At 51.4% G+C, this 12,558-nt stretch overlaps 1 protein-coding gene across 7 annotated transcripts in view; it reads left to right on the top strand.

The window, feature by feature from the left end:
- Nucleotides 1-8,874, top strand: part of TBC1D16 (TBC1 domain family member 16) — a 31,350-nt gene extending 22,476 nt beyond the window's left edge. For 5 of the 7 annotated variants that reach the window (XM_038165475.2, XM_038165472.2, XM_038165476.2 and 2 more), the window contains 7 exons: nt 655-822; nt 1,517-1,665; nt 2,411-2,545; nt 3,614-3,800; nt 4,950-5,129; nt 6,029-6,175; nt 6,914-8,874. In XM_038165475.2, coding sequence (XP_038021403.2) covers nt 655-822; nt 1,517-1,665; nt 2,411-2,545; nt 3,614-3,800; nt 4,950-5,129; nt 6,029-6,175; nt 6,914-7,159 — 1,212 coding nt within the window. In that variant the 3' untranslated portion in view covers nt 7,160-8,874. The remainder of the gene's footprint in view (nt 1-654; nt 823-1,516; nt 1,666-2,410; nt 2,546-3,613; nt 3,801-4,949; nt 5,130-6,028; nt 6,176-6,913) is intronic. The other 2 variants (XM_038165477.2, XM_072025757.1) reach the window with 1 other exon arrangement.
- Nucleotides 8,875-12,558: the final 3,684 nt, after the last annotated feature.

Genomic DNA, 12,558 nt, shown 5'->3' with positions numbered 1-12,558 from the left:
CAAGGCATCTTGCCATATTTTGTTCAATCTACATACAAATGTGATAAGAGCTCTTTAATTATCTGTTTAAGATACTGTATGTGCTTATTAGAAACAGTGATTTTTAAATTTCCATCCTTCCCACAGAGCCCCCTGCTGCTTTTCTTATTATGGTCGCATGGGCTCACTTTTTGCATTGAACAACCTTTGATTTTTAAATTAAATGTCAGCTGCAGTCTTGCACTGGGATCATGAGTGCCCTTAGAGAGCCTGGCAGTGCAGTTCCCTGCTTGCCTAACAGCAATCCCTTTGTATATGGCCAATCATATGTAATTTATTGCAGGCATTCCTGGCAGGGTGAAGTTTTGCTGTAAGCAGCATTAATTCAGTTTCAGGTCAGGGATAAGACTGGGGGAGGAATGGAAACAGTTTTTTTGAAAGATGAAGCTGTTTTGTGGTACTCGGATTTTTAATTATTCTAATCACTCTCGCTATTGTAATGATTGGAATTAAAAAAAAAAAACTCTCCAAGTACTGCGCCTCAGTGCTTAATCCTACAAGAACCATGCAAAAAGGTTTTCCTGCTCTGAAAATGGCTGGGTTTCATACTCTGCTGCTATCTCTGGCTCTTGCCTCCATTTTTTGTTTTGTTTTGTTTCGTTTTCCCCCATTCAGCAGCTTACTGATGAGAAAACGTGCATGCAATTCTCCATCCGTCGTCCTAAGCTGCCTTCCTTGGAGACCCACCCGGAGGAGAACACCTACAGGCGTCTGGACGTGTCTGCCTGGCTCAATCACCTGAACGAATCTGGGCAGGTGGAGGAGGAGTACAAGCTGCAGAAGGTGAGAGGGGTGGCTGCTGCTGCTGCTCTTTTGATCTGCTCTCTCCTGCCATGGAGTGTGAGTCCCCAGGTGGAAGCTGCGATCGTTTGCTTTCGTGCTGGGGGCAAGCGCTGGGTGTTTGAGAGCGTAAGGACTTGCTCCCAGTGCTTGGCTGGACGTCTTGCTGGGACCACAGCTGGGTCTGCTGCAGGGCAGTGGAGCACCTCAGTGATGGAGCAGGGCGTGCTGTCGGCTCCTGCAGCCCGCTGGAATGAGCAAACCAAAGTGTCGGGTGGTTGGCACCTCTGCAACAGTGGCGTGGACAAATCAGAGAAAGAAAACTTGAGATTCCTGTATGAAAAAATGCAGGGCTTGCAGGGGAGCACTGGGTCCAGGTCCTGAGAGAGGAGTTTGCAGTGAAATGCAGTGTCTCCAAGATTGGGGATTAAGCCGTGACATGAGAACGACACGTTAATCGTAGAGCCTCTCCAGGGGGGGTTATTGACATTGAAATGAGCCCGATTTGTGTCTCGTCTGGGAATAGAAGGCCAGCACTTTCCCTCTAAACATGTGCAAATTGCAGGAGCTTGAATCAAGGCGTCACTTGTCAGGAAAGAACTGCAAAGCCACCAAAGCATAGTAGCAGGCAGTTTCTTGTTGCTGTTTTTGGGAGTGTTAAAACTGAGCCAGTCATAACTTTTGCTCCTTCTTCCAGGCCATTTTCTTCGGTGGGATTGATATTTCCATCCGTGGGGAGGTGTGGCCCTTCCTGCTGCACTACTACAGCTATGAGTCCACCTCTGAAGAGAGGGAGGCGCTGAGAGTACAGAAGAGGAAAGAATACTTTGAGATCCAGGAGAAAAGGTAATAGATTCGGCTTCTGCTGCTCATCTCTCCTTAGGTCTGTAGAATGGCACCACAAGAGACTTGCAGAGTCTCTGCCTGGACAGAAGTGCTGGGTGCAGGAGGTGTTGGCATGCACAGCTGACCTTGTGCGGATCTGGAGCTAATACCATATAGCTCAAGTATTATCTTACCTGGCTTCTTGAAACAGGCTCACCACTACCACGTAGGGAAGCTTATTTCAGACTACAAGCTTGACGTGCTTGGTTTAGCACACTAGAGGTGAAAATGGGAGCGCATGTTTCTTTATAGATATATCTGGATGTAAAAATAGGGATGAAGTTATATCTAATTCAAGGAAGTAATTTCTGCAATAACCATACATTGTAAACTACTTGTGTAAATTTAAGCTGGAGAGAGACAGTCAAAATACTAATTAGGAGTCGGTCAAAACAGAGTGGTGAGTTCTGGTGTGCCACCCACAAGGAGCAGTGGAGAGCATTTTCAGCTGCTCCTGAAGTGGAGTTTATCACAGAAAGCATGTCGTGTCATCCCATTCATAACTCAAGAAGCTCCTTCTAGTAATCCCTTTGGACAGAAAATGTGCTCTTCCAGGCAGACCTCTTGTCTCTTTTTCAGCTGGTGAGAAAGCTCTGCACAGAAATAGTTTTTCTCTTAAAATTGAAGCAGAAATAAATCTGTTTGTTCCTTGTGGCAATCATATTCCTATTGTGTCAACATACTCCTGTTGCTGTTCAATTTTCAGGCTTTCAATGACTCCAGATGAGCAGAAGGATTTCTGGCGTAAAGTACAGTTCACGGTAGACAAAGATGTTGTGAGGACTGACCGCAGCAACCAGTTCTTTCGAGGGGAGGACAACCCAAATGTGGAAACAATGAGGTGAAGTGGCTGATCCTAGTGTAGAAAACCCATTAATCCCCCTGGCCCAGGTTGCCTCAGTCGCTGCTTTGGGAATGCTGAAGAGCATCATACATATAGTGGCTGGTACCAAACAATGCAAAACCACTTTTTACCTGGTACTTTCACTGCTTCTTTAGCCATTTACTTGACGATATGATAACCCTGCTCCTATCACCTTGCTTCCATTCATACGTAGGCATATAAGAGGTGTGAGCCTTCTGTGGCTGTGGGGGGTAGTGAGTGCTGTAGTGGGGTCCTGGGCAGTTGTTTCGGTCTGTGGTTCTCCTGCTGGGGTGGAGGACCAGCACAGACTGCCCCATGGCTGTGTGACTTGTAAATGTGTGCCTATGAAACCGCTGGATTTTATCGAACATTATGGCTCGGAGCCTCATGATTTGAAGTGTAGGCATCACCTCTCCTTCTCCATGGCTCCTTCGTTTTTGTCATCTTAGTCTATGTAAATTCTCATTTTCTTTTTATACTCTGGTGTCTGTGTACACAAAGCCTTCTGCTGGAGTTTTTTCCATCACACTGATATTTGCAGCAGGGGTTATCCGTACGTGTTACAGCACCTTACAATAGTGTTGTGTGCCTTTGTAGCTGAGATAAACTGTGGTGCTTGTTCCTACTGCACTGCTCCCAGTGGGCTTGCCTCCAGCTGGAAAACAAGAGCCTAAGGCGTGCTGTTCAAATCCACTGCCTCAAACTGCTGTATGCTGTTCAGAGTCCTTGTCATTCAGCAAGGAGTCCCTCCGAACTAATCCAAAATGCTGTAATCCTAGTGTTTGCCTATCTTTGCTATGCTTCTGGATACAGTTCTTGTAGGGAAGGCAGTTCTGCAGGATGCAAGATGCTGTACAGGTGCTCAAAAAGCCTCCAGGTGGAATTGCAAGATAATCTTTTAGACAGCAGCAGTGATCTGTTACCCGTTTGCACTTGGCCTGACTCAGCCTGTATTATAGGAGCTGGGGTGGAAGGGTCGGGCACACACTAAGCTGTGATGAGCCTTCTCCACATCTCACCTCTCCGTTTGCATGTCTTCTCCAGGAGGATCTTGCTGAACTATGCAGTATTTAACCCAACAATTGGATATTCCCAAGGAATGTCTGACCTGGTAGCCCCAATCCTGGCAGAGGTCCTAGATGAGTCGGATACATTCTGGTGCTTTGTGGGATTGATGCAGAACACCATCTTCATCAGCTCACCCCGGGATGAGGATATGGAGAAACAACTGGTGAGGCTGAGTGCTGAGCTGTTTAGTCCTTTCCTTAACTTCTCCTTTCCCAGTCAGATTAGAAGAATACCCACCATAAAGCAGTTGTCTGGGCTGTTGGTTCCAGCATGCAGAATCACACTCCAAGGCTACAAAATACCTGATGGATAAAATTAATCCCAGGTGACTGAGGCACTCCAGGAGCAGTTACAGCCAATAAATTGTCAGAGTAAAATTGCCTTGGCTACACTGAAGGATGCTGATTCAAGGAATCTTTTATGATCAAATGTATTTAGGATGGTGCTTTCTTTTTCTCTGCACTGCTCTCAGGCAGACAGAAGGCTCACTGGTTTGTTTCTTTCCTGCTTTAGGGGCGTTTGGTGTGAATGAGGCAGAGCAGTTGAACTACAGCCCTCTTCATGGGCTTTTATGAAGCCCATTTTGAAGCCCGTTTTTAATAGATTATTTTGATGATGTCCAAATGAAAAGCCTTGTGCATCTGACAGAATTACTTGAAGTAATGTCACCTTACTCAAAAATGGGAACTTTTAATTTAATATTAATGCCAGTAGTTTACTGGTTAAAATCCTGGAAAATACATTTTAAACCTGAACAATCCTGTCCAGGTCACGATGGCACCAATTTAAAGTGGTAAACCCGTGGTGGAAACCTCCTGGGACGCTGCTGGTGAGGTGCAGTTAGTTAACGTACAGATTTATCTCTGTAATGTGCCTGTAACAGTCAGCCTTTCTAAAATCATTTCCACATTGTTCAGCTTCTGCTGAAATGAAATATTGTAGATAGCTGCGTCCTTTCTTTTCTCGAGTTTTTAAGGCTCTAGCTTCACGCTGCTTCCCTCAGCCTGACTCTCTCCCCTTCTTTCTTTTCACAATGTAGCTGTCATGGGATTTTCTTTTCACCCTCCCTCCTTCCTTGTGAAATAGCTGCAGTGGCCTGGGAGCTCCAGCCACTAATGACAGACCCAAGCGTGCTCCTGGCTGTGCTGTAACAAGCTGGCTGCGAACAGGCCTGTGTGCAAGCTGGAGCTTTTTGTCAGAAGGGAGAGCCGGGGCCAGCCCTGCTGGAGCCCAGGTCTGGCACGCGGTGGGGGGCTCGCGGGGTGGCGAGGGCGCCGCGAGGCAGCGGCTGAGCTGAGAGCATCTTTTCCAGATGTACCTGCGGGAGCTGCTGCGGCTCATGCACCCACGCTTCTACCAGCACCTTTCTTCCTTGGGAGAGGATGGCCTGCAGATGCTTTTCTGTCACCGCTGGATCCTGCTCTGTTTTAAACGGGAGTTTCCCGACGCTGAGGCGTTGCGCATGTGGGAGGCGTGCTGGGCTCACTACCAGGTTAGACACTGGGAGGAGGGGACGGCTCACGCTGGGCAGCAGCCTGCCCTTTGCTGGGTCCTCACCCTCTCAGCGAGTGTTGCAGGATTTCCCTAAAGGCTCGTAGTACCAAAGCATCCAAAATAAGTTTGATTGCAAGCATTCCCTCTTCTACAACACTTTCCTGCCTGGGACTATGACACGTTTTAGCCTTAGCCATGCTCTAGTTTCATTTGCTGTGGCTCACCTTGAAAGAAACCAAAAGTGATGCAAACTGCAATGGAGCTGCCTCATTAAGGAATTGGGGGGCTCTTTTTACTGCCCACAGACCAATCAGCTCAGATGGTCCCCACTTCATTTAAAATACAGTTTGTTTGCCATAGTACTGAATTCCGTAAGTATTCTGACCATTTGCAGCAATGACACCTGAGAAGTCTTTCTCAGCAGCTTTAATTCCCTCTGGGCATTTTCCAGCAACCTGTGAGATGTCTCAGGGAGATTTGGAGTAGATACATTTGTGTTTGTAGATGTTACAGAGGGCCTGTAACTGTCAGAGGTGTATATCTGTCGAGCAGAAGGACGGATGCCTGCTTCTTTTACTTGGGAATGTCTGGGCTCTAAAAGGAGGCTTTCCAGAAAGTGCTGAGCATCCACTTCTGAGGTTCAGACTTCTCTTTAACAGCTGGACAGTCTCTGCTTTGAAAGCTGTGGTCCAAGCCATGCTCCCACACTTTAAAGGCAAGAGACTTTGACTCAGCCGTGATTCAGAATCCACCAGCACCTCACTTTCTGAGTACCACTAGGCAGAACTGCCAGGAGCAGAAAATCCCTGCTAAGGACACGCTTGTGAAGGGTGGGGAGCTCTCTGCCAGGTCTCTGCCTCCACCTGCTGTAATCCAGCCCCTGTTTTCTCCTTGCAGACGGACTACTTCCACCTCTTCATCTGCGTGGCCATCGTGGTGATTTACGGGGACGATGTCATTGAGCAGCAGCTGGCCACTGACCAGATGCTGCTGCACTTCAGCAACCTGGCTATGCACATGAACGGAGAACTCGTGCTCAGGAAGGTAAACGCCTGCATGCTGATGGGGGCCAAGTCTCAGGTCCAGGAGATGAATCAGAGCATCGAGAAAATGAGGGACTGATGCTTAATCTTCTGTATGCCCCTTCCTGTCTGGAGCCTGGAAGAACAGGATGCTGCTATTTGCTTGGAAGCAGTTTTGCAGAAAAAAAAAAAATAATAAAAAATAAAATTAAAAAAAGAGGTAGTTACAGAGCGCCTAGGAGGTCACAGCACAGTTGGGGTGACCCTTGCACAGGCTCAGGGAATCAGCAGACAGAGCTGGTCATCTTTGTGCCAGGGTCCCCAGTCCATCTGGGGCTGGGGTGACCACAGAACACGCAGGGTGCTGCAGCGGGCACAGCACCACCTCTCCCCGTGCTGCTCTCTGTGCAGGGAGGCCAGGGGCTGAGCTTGCAGTGGGGCTGGGCAGCAGAACAACCTTACAGGCACTGAGACACACCGCAAGCAGCAGCACTGAGCCTGGGCTGCTGCAGCTGAGCAGCAAATCCACATGTTGTGCTGCTGAGAGGCAGGAATCCGGCGCTGAGAGCAGCTGCTTCTAAATTCACCTGCTGGCAGCATCTCCAGTGCCTTGTTTAACCTCCAGCTTTGAGTTCAGGAGGAAGTTTTGGCTCCTGGAGCATAGCTGAGCTGCGGCATAGACAGGAGCATGCTGGCAACCCCTGTGCTTTGGACTCGCCCTCTGGTGACGAGGAAATGACTTTGTCTCTCTCCTCTCTAGGCGAGGAGCCTGCTCTATCAGTTCCACCTGTTACCCCGCATCCCCTGCAGCCTGCACGACCTGTGCAAGCTGTGCGGGACAGGAATGTGGGACAGCGGCTTCATCCCCGCCGTGGAGTGCTCTGGCCATCACCCAGAGTCTGAGAGCTGCCCGTACGGGGGGCTGGCGGAAGAGTCTTCTCCTAAACCAGGAAGCGAAGGCAAGAGAGGCTCGAGAACACGGGACGTCTTCGCCTTCCGAAAATAGCCGGAGAGGAACAAGGCGCGACAGCGGAAGAGGGAAGGGCAGGAAGGATGTTCATAGGGAAATATGCTGAAGAGAAAAATGGAGAGATGGCTTGGTGAGGCTCCTGGGAGGACTGAAAGGTGAAGAATGGAAGAGGAGTGGGTTCAGGAGAAGCAAACGTCAGTGCACGGTGGTGCAACCTGAGCGAAACGCAGCAAACCAGGAGCAGTGCCTGCGCGAGTTTGGATTCGGTTTTCTTAGAAACATGAAGTGTTTCTAGACCTTAACAAAGACTTTTTATTCTGCCTCTGGGATTCGACTGGTTAGCAACCAAAATTTGTTACTTGCTGATGAGAAATGAGAACACTAAAGAGGGCCAAGTACAACCAGCAGCATTTGTGGGTCAGGTGGAAGGAGCAGAGCTGTGGCAAAGCCTCTCTGCAGTGTCCCTTCATCAGAGCACACATGCACTCTTGCTTCAACCAAAACAATGCAGCTTAGTGGCTTCTCTCTAAAGCCATGACGATCATTTTAATTATAATCTGCCAAAAATAAACCTGCAAACTGTTGGGATTGCAGGGAAGGTATCTGCCCTGTTGGCGAGGAAGAACTGGTCACCTAAAGGTCTTGCCTCTCGTTCTTTCTTTTTTTATACGGTATGCCTGTCGGCATGTTGTTGCTTTTTAATGTGTTTTGGTTTTTTTTTTTCCATTTGTACAGAAAGTGTACAGCCACAGGTCTTAAAGCACTGCTGTTCTGTAGGCAGGGGATTTCACAGCCACCTTTCCAAGGTTACTTCTTCATGCCATTACAGCAAAGCTGCTTCTTTATGCTGACAGCCACAGACTTCAGACACTTGTTTATGGAATTCTGTTCTTCCCAGTGTATTTCCCAATCTGTTCCCTTTGGATCTTCTCAATTGCAGCATTTTTTCTGTCCTTATTTATCTTTGCTATAGGCTGTAGCAAATGTGCTCCAACTGGACTCTGGGCTCCTCAGCTGGTGCCGGTGGTACGTACTCTTCCCCATACTGAAATGAAAACAAAACTTGGTTTGTTGTAGCCATTTTTGCTGAGCTGTCTTTGATAAACGTTTCCCTTGAAGTATTTTTGAAAGGACAGCACGTTTCCACTGCTGTCTCCTATAAAACTTGCCACCACGAAGTGGAGCGGGGGCCTTGAGCGCAGCTGCGTTGCCAAACACGGAACGACCTTACCAAACCCAGTGGCATCCAAAGGTGTGTCCTGAGCCGAAGCTTGTGCCAAACAGCCTGGACAATTGCTTCCTTTAGGAATGAAAACAGGTGAGGTGGCCGTGGGCTGTGCTGCCTCCGCTGCTTCCTCCTGCACAGCGTATGAAGCCTCCCAGTCTTTTCTTTTCCCTCACACGGCGGTGCCGCCCCGGCAGGGTGGGCAGCACGTGCTCACCTTTCAGCTCTGCCTGTCGGGCGCGTTTGTTTGTTTGCAGCACCCATGGAAAACCCCGTGCCCTCACCGTGCTGCGGCAGGCACCTGCACTGGACAAGCAGATTTCTCTAAAAGTCGTGCTCTGTGCCCCTGCGGGAGGTGAGGCTGCCAGCGGGGACCCTTCAGGTGACACCAGGGACATCCCCCGTGCTTTTGGAAGGGCACCAAGACCTGACCCTGGGCAGGCACCACGCCAAAGAGCCGCTGTGAAGGAGGGAGTTCTTGGAGATTTATGACGTTTGAGTGAATAATAAAAGTCTGTGTGAGGCATTTGTGTGCACGTTGCTGGGCAGGCTGGGTGCTGCTCCGGGTGGTCAGGTACGGGGCTTGGCTGCGGCTGGGGCTGGGGCTGGGGCTGGGGCTGGGCTGCTCCCACCAGGCCCCACTGCTTTCAGCCTGGGGATGCCCGGAGCTCTCCAAATTCTCGTGTAAATGTAGGCTGTAAGCAGGCGGCTGGGAGGCACCAGCAAACACCGACCAGAAGATCCGGAGCTGGTTTTGCTGCAGCAGCCGTGCCCAGCCAGTAGAAGACAATGGGAAGAGATGAAGTAGATAATTTCGAGCGTTATTTTTCCACTATTAAAATGTCATTCAGCAATGTGGAAATCACTCAGGATTTGTTTAGTTAAAGGCTGCTGCAGTTCTCCCACACGTGGAAAAGCTGCCTTTCTGTTGGAGGCAGCGCTCGGCTGCGTGGGAGCACTGCTATAGGATCGGTGTGCCACCCCCCCCCCCACGGCTCCCCTGAGCCTGGTGCCACCCCTGGGTCCCTCCAGGTGTCCGTGTGCTCCCTGCTGCGAGCTTCCCTCCTGCAGTGCCCTACGTTCCCCTCCCTGGGTCGGAGAGAGCCCACAGAGCTGATGGCTCGCTGGGACTGCTCCTGCCCTGGGTAACCTGGTTCCAGGTCCAGCCTGGTTGGTTGTTGTGATGCTGTTATTAATTCATGCTCCGTGTCCACTTTAAATCTTATGTCAGAGGGCAGTGGGGAGCTCTAAGAGCAGCTCAGCCCCGTCCCAGCTGGGCACAGCATCTCTCCTGGGCAGCCCGTCTTGCACAGGGGCATCCTCCAGCAGCAGCCAGGGCTTGGGAGCACCGCTTGGCCCTAGCCCTGCCCCAGCCTCTCACAAGAAATTTCTCAAATTTCACGCAACCTGGGCAGGCTCCGACAGCGGTGAGCAAGAACGAGAGAGAGCCGAAACGAGTGGTGGGAGGTGATGGCCCTGTGAAGGTGGATTTGCCAGCACGTCGTGGTCCCCTCTGGCTGTGTCACCCAGCGGCGGTGCAGAGGGAAGGAGCCAGAGTGAGGCCGGAGCTGGGGCTGCAGCACCCGTCTGTGTTGGGTGGAAGAGAAGAGAGAAAAGAGAAAAGGAAAGGAAAAAAAAAAAAAAAAAAAAGAAAAAAAAATGAATCTGGCCCTTGCAAAGTAGTGAAGTGAATCTTAGAAACAATGACCCTCGTGTGGCTTCTCTCCTGAATTGCTGCCCTGTTCATTGCATTAGCTGCAGCCAGCGGCCAAAAATAGACCCTTGCAAAGGTAAATAGTCAGCATAAGCCTCTTTAGGCAGCCTTGAGCCGATACGGCCATGGCCTCCTGGTGCTGGGGAGCACGGGAGCAGGGAAAAAGGGAAAACGGAGCCGTGGCTGGCAGGGATGGGGCTGTGGAGCCCGTGGAGCCCAGGGCAAGGGCAGCGCCGGGCAGGGGGCAGTGAGAGGCTTCACTTCCCCACGGCTTTAAGCTTTAACCGGGCTGCAGACCTGGGTCCTAGGCTGGCACCGGGGCAGCGGTGTTGAGCCAAACTGCTCCCGGAGCCTCCTGCGGGGAGAAACACTTCCAACTGTGAACTGGGGCAAGGAGGCGCCGGGGTGAGCTCGGTCTTGTTTTAGGGTGAGCGATGTGTTTGGACGCGGCTGTTTTGTTCAAGGGACGCTGTCTGTCAAGTGAGAAATTACAGCTCAGGAGAACAAAGAGACTCACCTGAGTTATTACGGGCACCAAAGAATTTAGAACCCAGCTTAGCTTTCCCCCCATGGGCTGGCTGATTAATCTTCGTGTCTCTCTGCTTGGGTCATAAAAATAGCCCAGCCTGGCTGCCTTCCGCTCATGGTCACATCCTGCTCCGGGCGCTGGCCCAGCCCTGTCCTGTTTGTGCTCAGCGCCGCGGGGAGAGGTCCACGCACCTCCCGTTGCTCACATTTAGGAATTAAACGTGCGGTGAGGGCTCACGGCGCCGTGGAAGAAGAGGTGCCAGTGCCCGAGGTGCGCACCGAGGCCACCAAAGCCGGGAGGGTTTGGGGAGGCTCCACTGGGAGGCTCGGGGCCAGCAGCGAGGCTGCTCCTGGGCTGCCCGCGATGTCCTGGTCGTCACCGCCAGCCACTTTCTGGCCATTTTCCTTGATTTACTGCGATGAAAAACATCCATAACAAACCATGCTCCGGCAGCTGTCACACCTGACGAGGTGCAATGGGATTCTCCTTGCACTTCACCAAGGAATTGCCTCTTCCCAGTGGCAGCTGAGGACCAGCCTGCCCCAGGACAGGACCCCCAGCCCCCAGCCCCACTGCAGTCATAGGGTTCTCCTTTTTGGGGCTGGGCTTCTGGGCTGGGGGCAGCGTCTGTGGACCAGCACCAGCGCAACATCCCTCTGTAACGCTGCCCTCCTGCTCCAAACGGGGACACCTGAAATAAATACAGTGCTTGAAACTGATAAAGAAAATGCAGTTGTTAGAAATACGCAGCGCTAGAGAGGCTCTGCAGAGAGGAGCCGGCCATGGGCTGCCCTTCCTAGCCCCCCAGCAGCACGCTAGGTATGGAGAGCACGGCTTGGCCAGCGGAGTGCCGGGCTGTGCGGCTCCCACTGCAGCACCAGGAAGGGCAGTGCCCAGGGCAGGGGCTGCCCCAGCCATCCTCGGGCTCCTGGGTTCCTTCGTGCAGCCTTCGTGGGGATGGAGGGATGGAGGGATGGGGATGGAGGGATGGAGCGATGGGGATGGAGCGATGCAGGGATGCTGCAGTGGAGCAGGCAGCGCGGCCACGTGCAGCTCCTCCAGGCTCCGCTCCCCAAGACCAGGGCACCCCTGCCCACCCCTGAGGCTCTGCTGTTTTGTTTTCAAACCTGTCATTGTCTGCAGGCTGTTCTCATTTAAAATGATGTTTCGCAGCTCACCTTTAAAACAAAGCCTGAGTCTTCCCATGGGAAGGGAATATCAAAGAGGTTTTTCTCTCTTCCTCTGTTTCCCCTTGCAAGCCTGGTGCTGTTTTGTTCACAAGCTTGCACGCCTGCAAATAAATAAATAAACAGAGACAAACCATGGTGGTGGTACAAAAAGCAGGAAAACAAAACAAAGCTAAAGCAAAACACCTCCTCCTTGTAAACTCCTCAGGGCCATCCTCGGGCCGTGGCGTGCCAGCAGTGAACACCCAGGGTTAGGATCTGTTTTCCAGCAGGAACCTGCTCCACCCCATTGCTGCTCCGGCTGTGGGCCACCAAATGCCCACATCTGTGTTTTGCTGGACTCATGGAGTTGCGCCCCCAACGATGTCATCACAACTCTAATAAAGGTGCTTTTTAAGCAGAATTCTCCGAGGTGCCATCCTTGTGCGAGGTCTTCAGCACTCAGAATTGCCTTTGAGGAAGCCGCAGGCTGCGGCCGGGCCGGGTGCGCTGAGCTGTCCGCGCCCCTGGGGCCTGTGACTAACCCGGCCACATCAGGGGTACCCCAAAAACACATCAATGAGCCCAGGGACAAAGCCAGCTGAGGTAACCCCATGAAAAGAACCTGGTCTGAACCAGCATTTTTGGTGATTTTGATTGACCAGAGTTTTTTCCTGAATGGCAGAGGTTCCCCAAGCACCCCCAGCCCTGTGCCAGAGCCAGGTCCCATGGACTCAGCCAGCTGAAATTCAGTCCCTGCAGAGCTCCTGCTTGAGCAGCAGGAGGATCCAGAGGAGGAGC

Source organism: Anas platyrhynchos, chromosome 19 (genome assembly GCF_047663525.1).
Source record: "Anas platyrhynchos isolate ZD024472 breed Pekin duck chromosome 19, IASCAAS_PekinDuck_T2T, whole genome shotgun sequence".
In the NCBI taxonomy this organism is placed as follows: Eukaryota; Metazoa; Chordata; class Aves; order Anseriformes; family Anatidae; genus Anas; species Anas platyrhynchos.
The sequence above is the reverse complement of the archived record's forward strand: the minus strand, read 5'-3'. Positions and strand labels throughout refer to the sequence as shown.